General features: G+C 41.8%; 1 protein-coding gene across 11 annotated transcripts in view; it reads left to right on the top strand.

Moving 5' to 3' along the window:
* The window catches only part of ank1a (ankyrin 1, erythrocytic a), a 118,758-nt gene that overhangs the window by 56,112 nt on the left and 40,373 nt on the right, over positions 1 to 22,273 (top strand). For 6 of the 11 annotated variants that reach the window (XM_016681790.1, XM_016681796.1, XM_016681787.1 and 3 more), the window contains exons 1-9: positions 16,886 to 16,987; positions 19,116 to 19,214; positions 20,158 to 20,256; positions 20,550 to 20,648; positions 20,823 to 21,008; positions 21,099 to 21,197; positions 21,291 to 21,389; positions 21,477 to 21,575; positions 21,660 to 21,857. In XM_016681790.1, the coding sequence (XP_016537276.1) occupies positions 19,164 to 19,214; positions 20,158 to 20,256; positions 20,550 to 20,648; positions 20,823 to 21,008; positions 21,099 to 21,197; positions 21,291 to 21,389; positions 21,477 to 21,575; positions 21,660 to 21,857 (930 nt within the window). In that variant the 5' untranslated portion in view covers positions 16,886 to 16,987; positions 19,116 to 19,163. Of the gene's footprint in view, positions 1 to 1,990; positions 2,090 to 3,032; positions 3,132 to 3,424; positions 3,524 to 3,697; positions 3,884 to 3,973; positions 4,073 to 4,165; positions 4,265 to 4,351; positions 4,451 to 4,534; positions 4,733 to 5,587; positions 5,687 to 5,779; positions 5,879 to 5,993; positions 6,093 to 6,313; positions 6,512 to 6,616; positions 6,716 to 6,794; positions 6,894 to 6,993; positions 7,192 to 7,286; positions 7,386 to 8,075; positions 8,175 to 8,374; positions 8,474 to 8,561; positions 8,655 to 8,779; positions 8,853 to 8,956; positions 8,978 to 11,187; positions 11,309 to 16,813; positions 16,988 to 18,778; positions 18,979 to 19,115; positions 19,215 to 20,157; positions 20,257 to 20,549; positions 20,649 to 20,822; positions 21,009 to 21,098; positions 21,198 to 21,290; positions 21,390 to 21,476; positions 21,576 to 21,659; positions 21,858 to 22,273 lie in introns of those variants that run through there. The other 5 variants (XM_016681798.1, XM_016681794.1, XM_016681793.1 and 2 more) reach the window with 5 other exon arrangements.

Genomic DNA, 22,273 nt, shown 5'->3' with positions numbered 1-22,273 from the left:
AACACTATAAATTATTCCATTGTTATCAGTTTAAATCCTTAAATATCCCGTTCCATTAGCTTCCACTCTGTCTCCACACAGCTGACTGTACCGTCTGTGTATTTGAATATAATCTCTGTGAAACCCTGCAACGTTCGACATGAATAAACTTTGTTTTAATGCTGTGTTTGCAAACCAAAATACTAATAACTTTGCTATGCAGTTTAAAGACAATATGGACGGTGGAGTCATTGAAATTGGGAGACTAATGAATGAAAAAGTTGGGAATATTTGTGTTCAAATGTTTAGCTCTTTCGCACCTCAAAACCTCACTTGTGGCTCATCTGCTTATAGGACCTTCTTCTCCCTCCCAGGACCTTTTTGTGGTGTTATTTCCTGTAGTAGAAATGATGGGTGTAAAAAAAAATGGCCCAAGAAAACTATTTTAGTCCCCATAAATGCTTCTGCAGTAAAAACACACATTTAACAATGAGACAATTCCCTGTGTTATTTTGTTGCATTCAATAATTTTTATATAAGTTATAAAAACAGGCAGATCAGGCTTTTTTTATGATTCATTACTTGCACTTATATCTTCTGTATTTGTATTTCTGTGTGTGTTTTAATTGCTCAGCATGCATGGACTGAGCACCGTGCCTGTTTGCTCACCTCATGCATGCTCTGTTAATCTGATAATCGGTTCTTTAAGGGGAAAGCTACTGTTCAGTGTGTTAATAAATGGTGCAAAGGATTCCCATTGCTACATCTCCTCCATCCTGCCTCCTTTATTCTGACAGTTGTTCCCTGAGTGTCCAGGAAGAGGCAGCATTACAGATGCCCCCGGGCTCCTAAAAACTTTGCCTGTCCCCAGTTTAATTTTGCTTTCTTCTACCTTTGGTCCAAGACGGCAATTGCAAAAGATCCTCAACAGATTCCAGATGAATACAAAAATATAAATGGAAAGTGACTCAATTCTGTGTGGGATTCGTAGAGAGCTCATTGATTAACACAACAGATAGATTTTTTTTTTTTTAAAAACGGTCCGATGACAGACTGTTTTTGAGTCCAATATTCTTGAGTGATATTTGATTTAAATGTGTTCTTCTCAGCCACCTTGTTGTTTTGTTTGGTGTAAATTGTACCTGAGTTGAAGTGATAATTCTCATAGTTTTACAGTATTGCAATTGAAGTTTTTTATTTATAGAAAACTAAGTCAAAATCAGATAAAATATAAAATGTGGATCATGTTTTCTGATTTTGGTTTGATATGCAGCAAGGTTTACATTCATACAAATATATTTCTGGAAAAAAAAAACCCTGCAGATTATCACTTTGCCTCCATTGTGAAGTTCGTTTATACGTTGGGGTTGTTTTCTGGTCTGAGTAGACGCCTCCTACTCTTATCACCAGCACACATCCTCACTCCTTCACCGTGTTTTCTCCCCACTCTCTCCTCTTGGTTCTCATGCTCACCTCAGTTTTTTGTTTCTGCTTTTTTTTTTTTTTTTTACCCTTCATCTTTGCTTTCTGTTCCTTCTCTCTCCTCTGTATCCAGTAGAGTGATGGTGTGCTGTGGTCTCCCCACTCAGAGGAATAATATCAGTGGTGTGGGAAAGGTCCAACCTCACATGTCCTGTGCGGCTGAAGGTAGGCTGTGTGAGGTTAGACCTATCCCACACGGCTCGTATTCTTCCCAGCCATGAGACCAGCGGCCTGCCATCCCCTCCCCTCTCTTCCCTCCTCCTATAACCGCCACTAAGCGAATGAAAAGAAGTCCTCGTCTTGATTTTCATTCCTGTAGACATCGTTTTTGATGATAACCTCTCCGAGTCTGGCATATTGCATGCTGTTCAGTAATACGCTTGGTGTGTTTGGTGAGTGACGACGTAACTGTGACTTCGAACCACCCATTTCAGCTGGCATGGCGCTCGTGTGCTTCTGTGTTCCCACCGTGTGCGCATGGTTGGTGTAGGACTCTCCAGTATCAGGTCTGCTCTTCTCTCTCCCTCAGAATGGGCTCAACGGGCTGCATCTGGCCTCCAAAGAAGGCCACGTCAAAATGGTGCTGGAGTTGCTTCACAACGGAATCACACTGGAGACCACCACAAAGGTGAGGTATCATGCAAAGGGAGAAACGCACCAGCTGGGGTTAGAACAGTGCTCACGAGGTAGTCTGCGCTACCGTTCATGTTTTAAATAAAGAGAAAACCCCCCCACCGAAAGAAACATATGTGATGTGCTTCACCTGTACAGGAATAATCTGACCTGTCCCACATGGCTTTGCAAAAGATCTGGTTAAGTCAGTCCTCATTGAATCCTTTTGTGCTTACTGGGTCATCATAACAGACTGCAACAAGCAATTGGCTCATTTTCACTCTCTAATTCAACTTCCATCTAAAATATTAAGGAATATGCATAATCAGGCACAAGTTCAAACAACCAACCATCACCTTTCTTTGCTTTTTTTCTGGTATGTTGGTTCTATTCTATTCTATTCTATTCTATTCTGTGTGTGATTTACTCACATGAGCTTCCTGAATAATCAGACGACTCCAGCTCTAATTTTCTGATTAATTCAGCTGATATTATTTTTAAACTTTTTGGATCTCCTCAATTTTTTTGTAGCACAGAGATTTTATCTGCAGTTCAGATGCTCTAAAAAAAAACATAAAAAAACAAAACAAGATGACTATGTCACAACAAAAATAATTCAGTGGAAAACTGTTCATAACTGGGACTGAGTGCATCAAAACATCACCAAGTTTTATGTTCAACAAAATTAATTTCATTTTAGTGTTTTGGCAAAATACAAAAGAGGATGACATAAGGACTTTATCAGATGTGAAGAAAAATTTTCAGTTATTCAAACCTTGCATGTTGAACGTTTAGAAATTATTGCTTTAGTTGCGTATGGTTTAACTTTGTCTTGTTTAAATATGAATTTGTCTTGTTTCAAAAAATAAAAAATAAAATATCAAAGCTCTGCAAAAGAAGTACAGATCTCTGCACCTCACTTGTAGGTAATTGTGCCATATTTGCTTGTGTTTGAGCAGAAAGGGAACACCGCCCTCCACATTGCAGCTCTGGCAGGGCAGGAGCAGGTGGTCACAGAGCTGGTAAACTATGGGGCCAATGTCAACGCTCAGTCCCAGGTGAGAGCTGCTCTCACTACAGTCGTCCCATGATTCACCGAGGCTGCTTCCCAGTCCTCACTATGTGAATTTAGCCGCTGTAGCAACTATTGCAAATCCATCTGTTAAAATTCGTCTCTGTTTGTCTGATATTTCTGTGTGTTTGTGTTTCCTCTTTGTGTGCATCCTGGTGTGTGCACCTGTGATTTGGCTTTGCTGTTTGTGGTCTTGTATGTGTGTGCGCGCGCACATGTGCGTGTGTGTGTGCCTGTGTGTGTGTATGTCTGTGTGTATTGTGTGTCTTTCTGAGACAGAAAGGTTTCACTCCACTCTACATGGCAGCACAAGAAAACCATCTAGAGGTTGTGAAGTTTCTCCTGGAGAACGGAGCCAATCAGAGCATTCCAACAGAGGTACCAAAGAACCGAGAGAGAAAGAGAGACGACTTTTAAAGGGTTCCACCCTTTGCTGATCCACACTCTCTGTGTTTTCCATTCTGCTTTGTTTTCATGAGCCTCTCTTCTTGCATCGGTCCATTTTTGGCTTCATGAGTCAGCCCCCTCCTGACTCTCTCCCTTGTGCTGCAGGATGGATTCACGCCGCTCGCCGTGGCTCTTCAGCAGGGGCATGAGAATGTCGTAGCTCTGCTCATCAACTATGGCACCAAGGGAAAGGTCCGGCTCCCTGCACTGCACATTGCAGCACGAAATGACGATACGCGCACAGCTGCAGTGCTTTTGCAGAATGACCCTAACCCCGACGTCCTCAGCAAGGTTTGTGGCCAAAGGAGTGTTTGCTGTCTTTCCGTGTGGTTTTTCTTCCCATAAAATGCAGAAGTGGTAATGTTGAAATGCATGTTGCAGACTGGATTCACACCCCTCCACATTGCTGCACATTATGAAAACTTGAACGTGGCACAACTGCTGCTTAATCGAGGAGCAAACGTAAACTTCACTCCAAAAGTAAGAATCACCAAACACAAGGAAAGGGATCCTTATATTTGTTCTAATTTTTGTTCTCGGTGTTGGTTTGAGCTCGTCTCTGTGTTTCTGCAGAACGGCATCACCCCTCTGCACATTGCTTCCAGACGAGGGAATGTGATCATGGTCCGACTCCTGCTGGACCGGGGGGCCCAGATTGATGCCAAGACCAAGGTAAGACCAAAAGCTGCCCGATTTTAAACCCCCATATTCTAATTCTACAAATCACCAACTAAATCATTAACAATCCACTGTTTTCAGGATGAGTTGACTCCTTTGCATTGCGCTGCCAGAAACGGGCATGTCAGAATTATAGAGATCCTGCTGGACCACGGGGCTCCAATCCAGGCGAAGACAAAGGTAAGAAGAAACAATGTTGTTAAGCCTTATTTTCACATATGAATAAAAAAGTAAACCTGGTTTTTTTGTTGTTGTTTTTTTCAGAATGGCCTGTCACCAATCCACATGGCAGCACAAGGGGACCACATGGACTGTGTCAAGCAGCTCCTGCAATACAACGCAGAGATTGATGATGTAACACTGGACCACCTCACTCCGCTGCATGTGGCAGCACACTGCGGGCACCACCGCATGGCCAAAGTACTGCTGGACAAAGGAGCGAAACCCAACTCGAGGGCTCTGGTTAGAGATATATCATTCTTTTAAATTCCACTGAAGTGATGAACTGCATCAGTGCATTTTAAAAAATATCCACAACCCTTGAAATGTTCTCGCTTTGAGATTTGTACCATAGATCAGATCAGATGCAAGCGAAACTGGAAAGAAAAATCTGGACAGTGTGCCACTTGTTTACTCTGATCTGAATAAAATACTATCAAAACATTCGGCTTCAGACTTTAACCTCTACGGTAAATAGAGCCCATCTGTGTGTAATTTAATCTCTGAATAAATCCAGATGTTCTGTGAAGGCCTTATGTTTGTTGGAGAACAGTAGAGATTGAACAGCATGAGGCAGACATGTCGTACTACTAAGCTGACCGGGCATAGAGAGCATCAATTAGAGAAGGAGCCAGGATACTTTATGGTAACACTGGAGGAGCTGTGGAGATTCAAAGCTCAGGTGGGAGTGTGTGTAGGAACCATTATGAGTCTCTATCTCTATGGTGACAAATAGTGACGGCAGCATAATGCTGTGGTGATGACGTTCTTCTGCGCGGACAGGGAATTTGACCAGAGTTATCCAGGACAATTGCTGGGCAGTTGTAAAACAACAACAACAACAACAAAAAAAAACACACAAAAGGGAAGTTGACCTTTGATTGGGACAACAGCACAAATCATTTTCATTTTCTAGAATGGATAATTCACGTTCAAGGAATAAATCCACAAATTTTAAACTGATGTTTACAGACACTCCTCTCGTTGAGCTTCAGCTGCTTTTACTGTACAGAATCCAAAAGCTTCTGTCTCTACAGGAGCAAAGCTGCTGTCCAATAATAATAAGTAATTGTGTTGTTGTTGTTGTTGTTGTTACAGAACGGCTTCACTCCTCTGCACATCGCCTGCAAAAAGAACCACATGCGTGTGATGGACCTCCTGCTCAAACAGTCAGCATCACTAGAAGCTGTGACTGAAGTAAGAATTCAAGATTATTTATCCCAAAGTGTTTAAATGTTTTCATAAGTTTGTATTTTAATGCTCTTTTATCCTGTTTCTGTTTTAAAACAGTCAGGCTTAACCCCCTTACATGTTGCATCCTTTATGGGTCATCTCAATATTGTGAAGATCCTCCTCCAGAAGGGAGCTTCTCCTAGCGCCTCTAACGTGGTGTGTAGCTTAAAGTTATTTTACAACCAGCTTAAAGAGCTGGCTCTCATGTTTGAAATGCTGGTGTTGAATCTAATACGTTTTTTTTGTTGTTGTTGTTTGTTTCTGCAAACAGAAAGTGGAGACTCCGCTCCATATGGCATGTCGGGCGGGTCACTTTGAAGTGGCAGAGTTTTTACTGGAGAACTCAGCTCCAGTGGATGCCAAGGCAAAGGTAGATTAAAATAAACAATATGCAAGGTTTCGTTACAAAGACTGATTCATTTTGAATTCGGTTTATCAGAACTGATACACTGAAGCAGATCTTATTATTATTCTAACCTCGCCTACCACATTTTGTTCAACTACACAAAGTCAGATCCGTTAAGAGTGGAATATGTAAAGGTTTTTAGTAAGCATGCTATTCTTCCTGATTGCTTGCCTCTCCCTCAACAGGACGATCAAACGCCTCTGCACTGTGCTGCTCGGATGGGTCACAAAGAGCTGGTGAAGCTTCTGCTTGACCACAAAGCTAACCCCAACTCCACCACCACAGCTGGACACACGCCTCTGCACATCGCTGCCCGGGAAGGTCACGTTCAAACAGTGCGCATCCTGCTAGACATGGAGGCCCAACAGACCAAAATGACCAAAGTAACAGAAAATATTCTGGTGACGTTTTGTTATATAGCCGGTTTTAGCTGGGATTGTGAACTTAATCTAATGCTGTGTCCGCTCACCTTTTTTGTGCTTTTGTAGAAAGGCTTCACTCCGCTGCATGTAGCCTCCAAGTACGGGAAGGTGGACGTGGCAGAGCTGCTGCTTGAGCGAGGAGCCAACCCTAACGCTGCTGGAAAGGTGAGGGGAACCAAAGAGTTCCAGGAACCTGGATGAATAAAACGTTCCCTTCGGTAAATCCCTGATCTTGTTTTAACAGAATGGTCTGACCCCGCTGCATGTTGCTGTACATCACAACAACCTGGATGTTGTTAACTTGCTTGTCAGCAAAGGAGGGTCACCACATAGCGCTGCCAGGGTAACACAAAATGGGTCTTAAGTGAAGCAGTAAAATGATTATCAACTACACATATTCCTTAAAAAAACAAAAAAAAAAACGCCTCCTTTCTGCTGTCCAGAATGGCTACACTGCCCTCCACATTGCATCCAAGCAGAACCAGGTGGAGGTGGCCAACAGCCTGCTGCAGCACGGAGCTTCAGCCAACGCTGAGTCACTGCAGGGCGTCACTCCGCTCCACCTCGCCTCGCAGGAGGGAAGGCCTGACATGGTTTCCCTGCTCATCTCCAAACAGGCCAATGTCAACCTGGGCAACAAGGCAAGAGGAGACGGATAAAGTGTGAAAGCGAAAGGTTGGGATTTTGTTGCGATGCTTTAAATTTGATGAATTTGTGTTTTTATTCTTGAATTCAGAGTGGATTAACACCGTTGCACCTGGTGGCACAGGAAGGACATGTAGGCATTGCTGATATCCTAGTGAAGCAGGGAGCTTCGGTCTACGCTGCCACACGGGTGAGACTCCTTCATTTCTGTTTCTTACAACAGGGGTCAGCAGCTTTTAGAGTCCAAGAGCCAATATTTGCTTTTGCTAATACTAAGCAAAACTCTCCCAGAGAGACAAATCCTCCATGGACCTTAGAGAATAGTAAATCTATGATGTAAGGGCTATAAATAAATGTCTTTGCTTTGGGATGTGTTTGAACAACCACAATTTGGAGACACGTTTAATCATTTATATGAAAAGTATTACATTTCTTGAGTAAAATCGGAACATCTGAGTTAATTTGTCTGGAAAATAAAGAGACAGGTAAAATTGGTTCCCTGCCTTTTAAACTTTCAAGACAAGAGTGTGAGCTCTGCCCAACACTGTCAGCTGTCTAGTGAACAATGAAGCACCATTGACATACAGGTAAAAAGCTGAAACATCCCATTTAGGTGGATCTTTTGCTGAAGGTGGAATAAAATGCTCTCTTGTCTAAAATATGTCTTAGCAAGCCATGCACACACAAATATAGACAGATTTGTGTTTTCACTGTGTCATGCAAGCTGTGGCCACATGGCTCTGTTAGCTTACAGCAGACATGCAGTCCCAACCTCTAACAGGAATGAGACTCTGATTATTCAACTGCACTCTTGATTTAGTGAATTCCTCAGAGTGACTACATCATACAGAGTTTTCAATGGGTTTTTTCCTCTTGACAGATGGGCTACACTCCTCTGCACGTAGCGTGTCATTACGGTAACATCAAGATGGTGAAGTTCCTCTTGCAGCAGCAGGCCAATGTTAACAGCAAAACAAGGGTGAGTTTTTTCACCATCGACGCCTGAAAAACCTTCAACAACCAATTCAGGGTTGGATCTTAGAACTAAACTACCCTGAGTGTTGAAAGGGGCTGCGTAGTTGTTTCTTAGTCACAGCCGTCTTATTAGATGTTAGATCTGCATTAAAAAGAGATAAATATGCATTGTATACGTTATTGAACCTTTTGTCTCCCTTGCAGCTTGGCTACACTCCTCTGCATCAGGCAGCGCAGCAAGGACACACAGACATTGTGACTTTATTGCTAAAACATGGTGCCCAACCCAATGAGACCACGACTGTGAGTTTGAGTGCAAACTGCTTTCTTCTTGCTAATTCGTTTTTCTTCTCTGATGCAATCTTCTTCTTTTTTTTTTTTTTTTCTACAGCATGGCATGTCAGCGCTGGCCATTGCGAAAAGGCTGGGATACATCTCTGTCATCGATGTCCTGAAGCTCGTCACTGAGGAGACTGTTTCTATGGTGTGGAGTTTAGAAGTGTCAATGTTTTTCCAGTGTTACAGTTGTGCAGTAACACTTGCAATTCCACAGAGCTTTTTTCTGTATTGCTGTCATATCTGACTCTGGTTTCTTTCTGTGCTCCGCAGACGACAACAGAGAAGCATCGCATGAGTTTTCCGGAAACTGTGGATGAGATATTAGATGTGTCTGAGGATGAAGGTACAACATTAAAACATCACCTTAAAACAGCGGGAACTCAGGGTGTTTGAAATATAAGAATATCTTTTTTTTTTCCAACTCTTTTTGCCCTTTGCTCTTTTTAGGAATTGCACAGCTAACGTTAGGTATGAGCGTCTACTTCTTTTTTTGTTTTTTTTTGTTTTGCAGCATTCAGAGTGTTTCGTAAAGTTCTGTGTGGCTCCATTTCAAGCTCTCGCCATCTTTGTTCGCCTTCCTTTCTCTCTCAGTCCGTCTGTAGTGGTGCTCACTGTGGTAGCTCTGGTTTCTCATTGGCATGCCCCCATGGCACCCATGTCTGTGACCTCTCTACGCCCCTTCAGTAACACCCTCATTCTCTAACTCTCCAGGTGTCACTTTTTTGCCCCCCCATTGTTTTGTAAACATCACAGATACCTGCTCTGTGACATGTAGCCATTCATAGTGGATTAGTGTTGTCTGTTTTGGGAGCAGTGCTTCCAAAACAGCACTGCTGTGCTGTTTTGTACACTGTACAACACTGTACAGTGTTGTACAGTGTTGGCAAGTTTATTTTCTCTCCCACACAGAATGACGTTTGCTGAACATAGCAAGTCGACACAGATTGTTTTAGTCAGAAGCAGCATTAGTGACACAACTCTAAGAATCCACATTTACTCCACATACCACCACCACTGAAGTAATGCAGGTGCTACTCAAATATCACAGCAATGACCCATAATAAAATTTATTTATTTCATGCAGAAACTCTATCTGCACTGATATATATATTAACTCTCCTTTGGTGCAGTAAAATACTGTGAACAAAAGTACTTGCATAACACAGTGAAAGGATGTCAAAACACTTTGTTGTTCAGCAAAATGTGAGAGAATGGTGTGACAACAGCTTTACAGTGTTAGGGAATACCCGGATTATTTAGATCCACAAAGCAATGTTACACGAGCACAGCCTATAAATACAGTTTTGCAAATTGCGCCGACAAAAATAGAGTAGATATCAAACTCTGCCATGCAAACAGTGGCTGGGTAGCTCACTGGAAGCCAATGCTTGAAGCTGACAAACATGACAAAGAACCAACAACAAGGAGGACGGTGAGTTTACGCAGACGAAATATTGGTCGATTTAAAAGTGTCTTGATCAGGACCTGACACCTGAGCTGGGATCAGGACATCCCTTGCTGGACTTGGTTTGATTGTCCTATTTGGAGACGGACATACATAGAGAGAGAGATCAAAACTGAGGCACTATTCACTGAACATGATCAGGTGTGCAGAAGCACAGCGTCAAATCGATGCCTTTACTTTTATTTTTTTATTTTTTTAAATGAAAAAGACAACATGTATATCAGTTTAGAAGGGATCTGTTTTTGGTCTATTCACAGTTAAGATTGTATTTGTGTTTCCATGTAGTGGCTAAAAATCATGGATGGTAGTTTGATTTTACAATGCTGTTGACCGAAATGTCTCGGCATATTGTGATTTGATATTTTTAGTCCCCTGATAGTTCAATGATCAGATTGTCTCTAAATATAGAAAGTAGCTCTTTTGCAGTCTTAAAGATACAAATCCAGAATGGTAAAGTGGTAGCAGCATATATTATGAAGCGCCTGCTTTCTAGCATATGATCAAATTTTAGCAGAGGACGTAGAGGACTTGAGCTGACTCGTGATGCTGCGGACAGTGCAGACACGCACTCATGTAAAAATCCGACACAGGGAAGCTTTCTTTTTCTTTTGCCGCTAGTTATCGATTGCTTTTTTTCCTCCTCTGTTCTGGGGTAAATAATCAAACCACCAAATCGCCTCACAAGATGTTATTCAGATTCATGTGTTGTACTCAGAGATGCTGTTTGTGCTGTGGATTACTAAGATCCCAATGAGGTAAATCAGCATCTATAGTTTACATAGGGCACAACATTTTTGTCTTAAGAGTTTTCAGTTGCATTTCAAGAAGTCCTTTGTGTGTCTAAAACTCACCTTTGAGCCATCCTCTGTGATTTTGTCATCATATCCAGGAGTTTTTTGCTTTAAATGTCTCAGCAAGCTGAGATCAAAACTGTGATTTGTAGTGTTGCTCTTAACCTCATCTATTTGTTGAACGTCTTCGTTTTCTTCTGTGGAAGCAGCGATACAAGTTCGGTGTGAAAACAAATACAGTCATTAGTGTCTCATGTCATCAGTCTAATCTCTAAATATCACAGCCATCATTTTGGGTGTCATGCTGTCTAACCCCTCTAACAGCTCGTTAACAGTCTTGTCTTCTTTCTCTCTTTCTCCTGTGCTGTGTCACCAACCTGACCACGATCTGTTCGCTCTCTTTGGCATGTTGTTCTCTGAAGGAGAGGAGCTCTTGGGGACAGAAGGGGCCAGGTACATGAAGATGGATGACATGAAAGACCATGATGACGATTTCCTCTCCCCCAAGAAATCACTGGAGTACGAGAGAGGGCTGGGCACAGCGTAAGGGGGGCTGGGAGGGGGAGCAAGGTAGCGAGCCAAAGCCAGTAGTCATGAGCCAATAGCAGGATGGGGAATGACGGGTGCTCCACAGACATAAATAAACCCCGGGATGATTGCTTGGGAGGAGCAGAGATGTGAAGAAGTGTTTTTAGTCTCACTTCTTTTTTCCTCCTTTCTCACAACAGGAATTACTCACCGGCCATTCCCAGGATTCCCCGTGTCTCCCCGGAGAACATAAATCTGCCAGAACATGAAATGGATCAGGTACTGCAAAGGCCAGAGTCAGAAATGCAACAAACTGAAAATATCACATCATAGTTACAGGGATTTTTTTTTTCTTCAGTCATGTGGTCAAATCTGAAGTTTTCCGACTGAGACTCACTTTATATCTAAGGCGTCCAAGGACATGCAGTTTGGTAGTAGTGCCTTTTATTGTCTTCATTTCTATTTAGGAAATCAGAAGGTTTTCAAATTTTAAAAGTTGACAGGTTTTATGTAAATGGAGTTATTCCCTCTCTTCAAAAAGATTTTTGCAGCCATTTCTAGTAATGTTTTAATGAATGGAGAACTCCAGTCCCTGATCTGACAAGGTAGTGCTAAAAACTTCAGAATGCAGAATGGCATTTATAAGTCATTAAGAGATGTTGCAGATGGTGAAAGGTGGTGAAATTATAAATCAACAATTTCAATACAGATTTCACAGACAGATTTAAAAGCACTATCTGAATTGTAAAATGTTCCACATAAGGTATTTATGGATAAACAAACCTCACTCATTTTGTAAAAGAAGGTAAAGATAATTTTATTTAGATGGAACATTTTCAGCATCAAGACAGTTCAAAGTATTTAAAAGAAGCAACGAACAAGGTGTCACTTTTCCTCTGCTTTTTCCTGAGACAAATTTACCACCATCTTTTAGCAGAAGGTGTTTTTTCTATAGACTTCTTTTAGCAAATATCTCTGGTCTTTGATTTTAGTAGAGAATCTATTTAATTTCTTAGAGTCGTATCAGTAATTGCTATTTACATTAAACCAATACAAAACCACAGTTTTTTCACAGAAATACTGGATTGATGAAAACTATGTTCAATACTTTCTGAATGGTTGTTATTTTGAAAAGGTACAAACTTACAAATGTTCAAATACACACAAACTTGCTTCTGACAAGTAAGTTTAATCAGACCTCATTGCTATTTCTTGCATGTGAGTGAAAGGTAAGTAAATCTAACACTGAAGTTGGTTACAGATGCATTCATTTAAGTCACTTCGTCAATGATTCCTGCTAGGAATGATGTAGAAAAGCTACACATTTGGTTTTNTTGTATTTGCCCAGCAAGGGATGTGAAGCAGATTAAGGATCAAATCCTCATTAAATGCTGGAGAAAGAAGTTTATTGAAAGAAGTGATTCAATAAACGATTTAAAATATGTACATTTTGGTTCACAAAGTTCTAGTTTGTAATGTAAGATCAAGTTGTTACGAGAGTGTGAAGATCTGCTTTCAGCTGTGTAAGTGTTCTCATTCATCTTATTTCTACCCCTCACACATTAACACACACACACACACACACACACACAAACTGAGGCTGACTCATTCACATCTGCTTCAAAACTCTCTTGATTTTGAATGGAAATCAGCATCATAAAAAAAAAAAGAAAATATTTTTGTCCTGTTCGTCTGGAGCACTGATTGCTCCATGTGCATGCATACACACACATGCATCTTTTTGAACACTGCAGTGCACTAGTGAGGGGTGATGTCATTCTGTCTGCTGCGGCACCAGCAGAGGAAGCTGAGCAGGAGAAACAATAACGTAAGAGACGTGAAGGTGGAAAAGGGAACGGACGTAACAGAAGAAAAAAAAAATAACGAGTGTTGGGAGGATTTGCTGTGATGGATGACGCCGAGAGATTAATTTCGATTGATAATTTTGAGCTTCATTATGAGAAGCTGTGCACCAGTCTTAGCCTGAGGACAGCTGCACATTGTGAGCCATTGTGTTTTGATGCTACCCGTGTTAACCAAAAAACGCTTCTGCGCAGGCTATTGTCTGCTCTTTCAACTCTGAACAGTGTGATTAATGTGCTTGCTTGGTTCTGCTCAGTCCAGAAGGCTCAAGCTCAACCACTTTCCGTGGGAGATACAGAAAAGAAGGGAGGCATCATTCATTTAAATCCAATTCAGCTAAATGTACCTGAGGAGTTGTTTCATCACGCATTCCTGTCATCTCTTTATATAGAGCAGGCGAACTGCACCTGTTTATGTGTGAGCCCGGGGATGGGTGTGGTTCTCCTGAATCTTTATCTCGCCGCACCACGCGCTCCCTCCTTGACGTCAGCTGGTAATCACACAAACGCATGAAAATGCAGAAGTGCGCAGTAGGAAATCCTTGCCGTGAAGGGAAATTCTTCCTGCAGGGCTTTGAGAATGAGTTGCTGCTGTTGTGTGGACATCTGCAGACTGTAAAGGGGCTCACATTGAGGTCAGCATGGTGTTAGGTACGCTCCAATTTTTCACAAGAGCATCCATGCTGTGTGAAGTTCTTTTCTTTTCAGCAGTTTGCTGTTTCTGTGGTGAACAAGATGTTTTGGATGTTGACAGGGTCAGCAAGAACCAAGTATAACAAAAACACAAAAGCTTTGCAAATAATTTGCAAGTTTTACATTAACAAGAGGATTTGGACATTGAGAAAAAGGACATTAGTCTGTTGTGTGCGTGTGTGTGCGTGTGTGTGCGTGTGTGAGTGTGGCAACTCTGCATTGGTCAGTTATTGACCCATCAATAACTGCACACAAATAAAACAGTCTGATATCCGTCCTGCACTTCCTCCATTATGTAGACCTGTTTTGGCCAGTATTTGTTGTAATATTACATATTTCCTAGCCTGGCCATAATCTCCTTGTGTAATTTCACTCAGAAACCATTCTCACTTCCAACACATTCTGGGCTTTCTTCACTTGACTTAGATTGTGTTTGGTAGCTTTTTCTACTGGACCAGTCAGCAAGCAGAAGGAGAAGTTGTGCACATTGACGTTGATTTTCTGAGCTGCTTTAGAATTGTAGCCTGCCAGCAGTTTTAGGTCTGGCAGCGGAGGAAGTGAACGAAGCCATTCAATCTACGTTGGTCGTGCTTCCACATACTGAATTAACATAAACAGACGCCTCATTCGGATCGGCACTCCTCTCTTGTCAGTGGAGGATGGTTGTTTACAGAGCAGGCAATTTCCGGTTAGTTTCTTAGTGTTCAATTGGAGCATTACATACGTAAAAGGCAAATGCTATCAATTGGGTCAAATTTCAATTTGAAGGATTTCCTGGATTTCTTCCACGCATCCAGGAAGAAATCGTTTCTCAACAGCCGAGATCCCAGACCTTCTGGAAGAAGCAAAGTGTAGCACAAGGCTCTGGTTTTTACCAGGCTACATATTTTCATGTGCATAATACAAATTAAATCAATATTTAATTTACGTTAAATTAAATATTGGTTGTTGTGTTATTGAAGTCCTAATACTCCGAGCCCAGAGAAAGTTTGGAGTTTTCAAAATTTTCATCTGCTGGATGTGGCACAGAGATATACGACGCTGCTGCCATGTTTATTGTAATGTGAGGATCCAAATACAGGATGGGAGCAGGCAGGATAATGTCTTATAGTAAAAATTAAACAACAAAATAACAATTCGACCAAAGAGCATGATAAGGGTTGACTGAAAATATCATGCTCAAAGAAGAAAGCAGTGACGACTGACAGAGGCGAGACTAGCTGAAGGGCTGCAGCTTTTTAGGGACAGTAGAAAACCTGAAGACACAAAAGGAGACCCATCACAACAACCGTGAAGAAAATAACAAGTCCCAGTTGCCCCTGTAGCTGCACACTGCTTGTCTGCCGACTGAAACGAGGCTCCCACACTTTCAAAGATCAACAATCTCAACTATTTGGAAATGTTTCCCAGACAGCATTGTACTGTTTTAACTCTACCGTTGGCAAGCTGTGAGCTGCCTGTTGGTTCAGACGATGCTCTGTCTGCTCTGCAGCCTGTGTATCCAGGCAGCTGATATCAAGTCGTTATAGCTGTGTTACTCTAGAAAGAGGAAAAAAGTTTATGTAGGCTATACTAGGTGCCCACATTTTTGCAAAGTCCAATCAAAATCAAAATGTTGAAAAACTGATTACAATCTGATTAATTAAAAGTTATCATTTTATTTTACCAAGCTGTGGTATTGTTAGTCAGAGTTATCACACATCCATCCCTAGTGGTAAATGTGAATATCAAAACTCTCAAAAGTTAATTCAGATGTGGATTTTTTTGTTGGATCAAAACAAGATGTTCATGTCGTTCATGGGTGTGCTTCTGGGTTGTTTGCAAAGAAATTTAAAAAACTACGTTAGACAAATAACTCTCTTAAAACCTTAGGACTTTGCACAGAGAAGTCTGAACATGATTTGCAGTTCATCTCGTGAGTTCATGCTTTGCCACTGTGTAAATTTCAACATGAACACAGACTTGTCAGATGTTGTTTTGGTGCCACAATCAGCTGGAAGCAACTTTTGAAACTTTTCAGTTTTCTTGCCAACAGAGTCCCTTATTTTTAAAGTGATCTCTCTCTTTGCACAGTTTTGTGTGACTGGTGTCCCGCTGAGGGTGGGTTGTGTCATTTGTTGCTATGCCTCTACTCCTGGCATGCGGATCCTTTCTGTTTTTTCACCAAAGCCCCCCGCCTCTCTCTCGCTGTCTTTTTCTCTTTCAACCAACAGCACTGTCACAACAGTATGCAACAAAGCATAAAGCACCGTGTTTTGCAGCATTTTGAGAGGTCTGCACAGTGAATGAATCCATTATTTGCATATATGTGCAAACATGCAACTGCAGTCTCTTCCTGTCTAGCATTTTGAGAAATCTGGTTGGATGGAGTGACGCGGGGAGACACAGTGAGAGTGGATATTATGTGAATGAAAGGAAAACCTCCAGGTTTTGATGCAGTTACTCCCAGAACTGCTTCTCGTTCTTTCTCTCTTCTCGTTCTGCGCCCCCCCTCCCCCAGAGCCGCTTGAGTGATCCCGTTCCAGCGGCACTCCTGCCTGCCTGGGAGAGGCACGAAGCCCTCAGACACAGACAAAACACAGACACAAACACTAGGCGTGCAATGTGCCGGGCCCTGAGCCGGGACCCACTGACCCCTCATCGCTCTGCCCCTCTCTCTTTCTTTTAAAGCATCGTCGTTGTATTTACGTTACATTTCCTCATTATGTGAGTGGCTGATAATATCTAGGGAATATTTGAAGTTTCTGCTGCAATTCCTCAGTCAGATGCTTGTCAGACCTTCGGACTCCAAACCGCAGAAGCAGATTTTCAACCTGCAATCAAAAATTGATTGAGGGAGGAAAGAAATGAGGGAAAAATTGGCGGACAAGTGTCGACTTTGTATGATCCCTGGTGTTTTAATTGTTGTTTTGTTTAAAAATATTAACCAGTCACTCTCCTTTTCTATTTCCCTTTCTTTTCCTTTACGTGTCTCTCACTTTCTCTGAAACCCATTGTTCCCTCCTGTTTTTCCCATCCTTTTTTTCTACTCCTTCAGGCAGATGCTGGCAACAGTTTTCTCCGAGCGGCTCGATCTGGCAACCTGGACAAGGCCTTGGAACATATAAAAAATGGCATTGATATCAATACAGCCAATCAGGTGAGAGAGCAAGAGAGAGAGAGAGAGTGAGATAACGTTCCCCAGATTAATTTAGTCTCCAGCAAATTGAACTGATCATCTGTTAACAATACATAATAATAATAATAATAATAATAATAATAATCTGTATCTAAACTAAACACTATAAATTATTCCATTGTTATCAGTTTAAATCCTTAAATATCCCGTTCCATTAGCTTCCACTCTGTCTCCACACAGCTGACTGTACCGTCTGTGTATTTGAATATAATCTCTGTGAAACCCTGCAACGTTCGACATGAATAAACTTTGTTTTAATGCTGTGTTTGCAAACCAAAATACTAATAACTTTGCTATGCAGTTTAAAGACAATATGGACGGTGGAGTCATTGAAATTGGGAGACTAATGAATGAAAAAGTTGGGAATATTTGTGTTCAAATGTTTAGCTCTTTCGCACCTCAAAACCTCACTTGTGGCTCATCTGCTTATAGGACCTTCTTCTCCCTCCCAGGACCTTTTTGTGGTGTTATTTCCTGTAGTAGAAATGATGGGTGTAAAAAAAAATGGCCCAAGAAAACTATTTTAGTCCCCATAAATGCTTCTGCAGTAAAAACACACATTTAACAATGAGACAATTCCCTGTGTTATTTTGTTGCATTCAATAATTTTTATATAAGTTATAAAAACAGGCAGATCAGGCTTTTTTTATGATTCATTACTTGCACTTATATCTTCTGTATTTGTATTTCTGTGTGTGTTTTAATTGCTCAGCATGCATGGACTGAGCACCGTGCCTGTTTGCTCACCTCATGCATGCTCTGTTAATCTGATAATCGGTTCTTTAAGGGGAAAGCTACTGTTCAGTGTGTTAATAAATGGTGCAAAGGATTCCCATTGCTACATCTCCTCCATCCTGCCTCCTTTATTCTGACAGTTGTTCCCTGAGTGTCCAGGAAGAGGCAGCATTACAGATGCCCCCGGGCTCCTAAAAACTTTGCCTGTCCCCAGTTTAATTTTGCTTTCTTCTACCTTTGGTCCAAGACGGCAATTGCAAAAGATCCTCAACAGATTCCAGATGAATACAAAAATATAAATGGAAAGTGACTCAATTCTGTGTGGGATTCGTAGAGAGCTCATTGATTAACACAACAGATAGATTTTTTTTTTTTTAAAAACGGTCCGATGACAGACTGTTTTTGAGTCCAATATTCTTGAGTGATATTTGATTTAAATGTGTTCTTCTCAGCCACCTTGTTGTTTTGTTTGGTGTAAATTGTACCTGAGTTGAAGTGATAATTCTCATAGTTTTACAGTATTGCAATTGAAGTTTTTTATTTATAGAAAACTAAGTCAAAATCAGATAAAATATAAAATGTGGATCATGTTTTCTGATTTTGGTTTGATATGCAGCAAGGTTTACATTCATACAAATATATTTCTGGAAAAAAAAAACCCTGCAGATTATCACTTTGCCTCCATTGTGAAGTTCGTTTATACGTTGGGGTTGTTTTCTGGTCTGAGTAGACGCCTCCTACTCTTATCACCAGCACACATCCTCACTCCTTCACCGTGTTTTCTCCCCACTCTCTCCTCTTGGTTCTCATGCTCACCTCAGTTTTTTGTTTCTGCTTTTTTTTTTTTTTTTTACCCTTCATCTTTGCTTTCTGTTCCTTCTCTCTCCTCTGTATCCAGTAGAGTGATGGTGTGCTGTGGTCTCCCCACTCAGAGGAATAATATCAGTGGTGTGGGAAAGGTCCAACCTCACATGTCCTGTGCGGCTGAAGGTAGGCTGTGTGAGGTTAGACCTATCCCACACGGCTCGTATTCTTCCCAGCCATGAGACCAGCGGCCTGCCATCCCCTCCCCTCTCTTCCCTCCTCCTATAACCGCCACTAAGCGAATGAAAAGAAGTCCTCGTCTTGATTTTCATTCCTGTAGACATCGTTTTTGATGATAACCTCTCCGAGTCTGGCATATTGCATGCTGTTCAGTAATACGCTTGGTGTGTTTGGTGAGTGACGACGTAACTGTGACTTCGAACCACCCATTTCAGCTGGCATGGCGCTCGTGTGCTTCTGTGTTCCCACCGTGTGCGCATGGTTGGTGTAGGACTCTCCAGTATCAGGTCTGCTCTTCTCTCTCCCTCAGAATGGGCTCAACGGGCTGCATCTGGCCTCCAAAGAAGGCCACGTCAAAATGGTGCTGGAGTTGCTTCACAACGGAATCACACTGGAGACCACCACAAAGGTGAGGTATCATGCAAAGGGAGAAACGCACCAGCTGGGGTTAGAACAGTGCTCACGAGGTAGTCTGCGCTACCGTTCATGTTTTAAATAAAGAGAAAACCCCCCCACCGAAAGAAACATATGTGATGTGCTTCACCTGTACAGGAATAATCTGACCTGTCCCACATGGCTTTGCAAAAGATCTGGTTAAGTCAGTCCTCATTGAATCCTTTTGTGCTTACTGGGTCATCATAACAGACTGCAACAAGCAATTGGCTCATTTTCACTCTCTAATTCAACTTCCATCTAAAATATTAAGGAATATGCATAATCAGGCACAAGTTCAAACAACCAACCATCACCTTTCTTTGCTTTTTTTCTGGTATGTTGGTTCTATTCTATTCTATTCTATTCTATTCTGTGTGTGATTTACTCACATGAGCTTCCTGAATAATCAGACGACTCCAGCTCTAATTTTCTGATTAATTCAGCTGATATTATTTTTAAACTTTTTGGATCTCCTCAATTTTTTTGTAGCACAGAGATTTTATCTGCAGTTCAGATGCTCTAAAAAAAAACATAAAAAAACAAAACAAGATGACTATGTCACAACAAAAATAATTCAGTGGAAAACTGTTCATAACTGGGACTGAGTGCATCAAAACATCACCAAGTTTTATGTTCAACAAAATTAATTTCATTTTAGTGTTTTGGCAAAATACAAAAGAGGATGACATAAGGACTTTATCAGATGTGAAGAAAAATTTTCAGTTATTCAAACCTTGCATGTTGAACGTTTAGAAATTATTGCTTTAGTTGCGTATGGTTTAACTTTGTCTTGTTTAAATATGAATTTGTCTTGTTTCAAAAAATAAAAAATAAAATATCAAAGCTCTGCAAAAGAAGTACAGATCTCTGCACCTCACTTGTAGGTAATTGTGCCATATTTGCTTGTGTTTGAGCAGAAAGGGAACACCGCCCTCCACATTGCAGCTCTGGCAGGGCAGGAGCAGGTGGTCACAGAGCTGGTAAACTATGGGGCCAATGTCAACGCTCAGTCCCAGGTGAGAGCTGCTCTCACTACAGTCGTCCCATGATTCACCGAGGCTGCTTCCCAGTCCTCACTATGTGAATTTAGCCGCTGTAGCAACTATTGCAAATCCATCTGTTAAAATTCGTCTCTGTTTGTCTGATATTTCTGTGTGTTTGTGTTTCCTCTTTGTGTGCATCCTGGTGTGTGCACCTGTGATTTGGCTTTGCTGTTTGTGGTCTTGTATGTGTGTGCGCGCGCACATGTGCGTGTGTGTGTGCCTGTGTGTGTGTATGTCTGTGTGTATTGTGTGTCTTTCTGAGACAGAAAGGTTTCACTCCACTCTACATGGCAGCACAAGAAAACCATCTAGAGGTTGTGAAGTTTCTCCTGGAGAACGGAGCCAATCAGAGCATTCCAACAGAGGTACCAAAGAACCGAGAGAGAAAGAGAGACGACTTTTAAAGGGTTCCACCCTTTGCTGATCCACACTCTCTGTGTTTTCCATTCTGCTTTGTTTTCATGAGCCTCTCTTCTTGCATCGGTCCATTTTTGGCTTCATGAGTCAGCCCCCTCCTGACTCTCTCCCTTGTGCTGCAGGATGGATTCACGCCGCTCGCCGTGGCTCTTCAGCAGGGGCATGAGAATGTCGTAGCTCTGCTCATCAACTATGGCACCAAGGGAAAGGTCCGGCTCCCTGCACTGCACATTGCAGCACGAAATGACGATACGCGCACAGCTGCAGTGCTTTTGCAGAATGACCCTAACCCCGACGTCCTCAGCAAGGTTTGTGGCCAAAGGAGTGTTTGCTGTCTTTCCGTGTGGTTTTTCTTCCCATAAAATGCAGAAGTGGTAATGTTGAAATGCATGTTGCAGACTGGATTCACACCCCTCCACATTGCTGCACATTATGAAAACTTGAACGTGGCACAACTGCTGCTTAATCGAGGAGCAAACGTAAACTTCACTCCAAAAGTAAGAATCACCAAACACAAGGAAAGGGATCCTTATATTTGTTCTAATTTTTGTTCTCGGTGTTGGTTTGAGCTCGTCTCTGTGTTTCTGCAGAACGGCATCACCCCTCTGCACATTGCTTCCAGACGAGGGAATGTGATCATGGTCCGACTCCTGCTGGACCGGGGGGCCCAGATTGATGCCAAGACCAAGGTAAGACCAAAAGCTGCCCGATTTTAAACCCCCATATTCTAATTCTACAAATCACCAACTAAATCATTAACAATCCACTGTTTTCAGGATGAGTTGACTCCTTTGCATTGCGCTGCCAGAAACGGGCATGTCAGAATTATAGAGATCCTGCTGGACCACGGGGCTCCAATCCAGGCGAAGACAAAGGTAAGAAGAAACAATGTTGTTAAGCCTTATTTTCACATATGAATAAAAAAGTAAACCTGGTTTTTTTGTTGTTGTTTTTTTCAGAATGGCCTGTCACCAATCCACATGGCAGCACAAGGGGACCACATGGACTGTGTCAAGCAGCTCCTGCAATACAACGCAGAGATTGATGATGTAACACTGGACCACCTCACTCCGCTGCATGTGGCAGCACACTGCGGGCACCACCGCATGGCCAAAGTACTGCTGGACAAAGGAGCGAAACCCAACTCGAGGGCTCTGGTTAGAGATATATCATTCTTTTAAATTCCACTGAAGTGATGAACTGCATCAGTGCATTTTAAAAAATATCCACAACCCTTGAAATGTTCTCGCTTTGAGATTTGTACCATAGATCAGATCAGATGCAAGCGAAACTGGAAAGAAAAATCTGGACAGTGTGCCACTTGTTTACTCTGATCTGAATAAAATACTATCAAAACATTCGGCTTCAGACTTTAACCTCTACGGTAAATAGAGCCCATCTGTGTGTAATTTAATCTCTGAATAAATCCAGATGTTCTGTGAAGGCCTTATGTTTGTTGGAGAACAGTAGAGATTGAACAGCATGAGGCAGACATGTCGTACTACTAAGCTGACCGGGCATAGAGAGCATCAATTAGAGAAGGAGCCAGGATACTTTATGGTAACACTGGAGG

The sequence above is a fragment of the Poecilia formosa genome, unplaced genomic scaffold (assembly GCF_000485575.1).
Source record: "Poecilia formosa unplaced genomic scaffold, Poecilia_formosa-5.1.2 Scaffold295, whole genome shotgun sequence".
Classification (NCBI taxonomy): Eukaryota; Metazoa; Chordata; class Actinopteri; order Cyprinodontiformes; family Poeciliidae; genus Poecilia; species Poecilia formosa.
The sequence above is the reverse complement of the archived record's forward strand: the minus strand, read 5'-3'. Positions and strand labels throughout refer to the sequence as shown.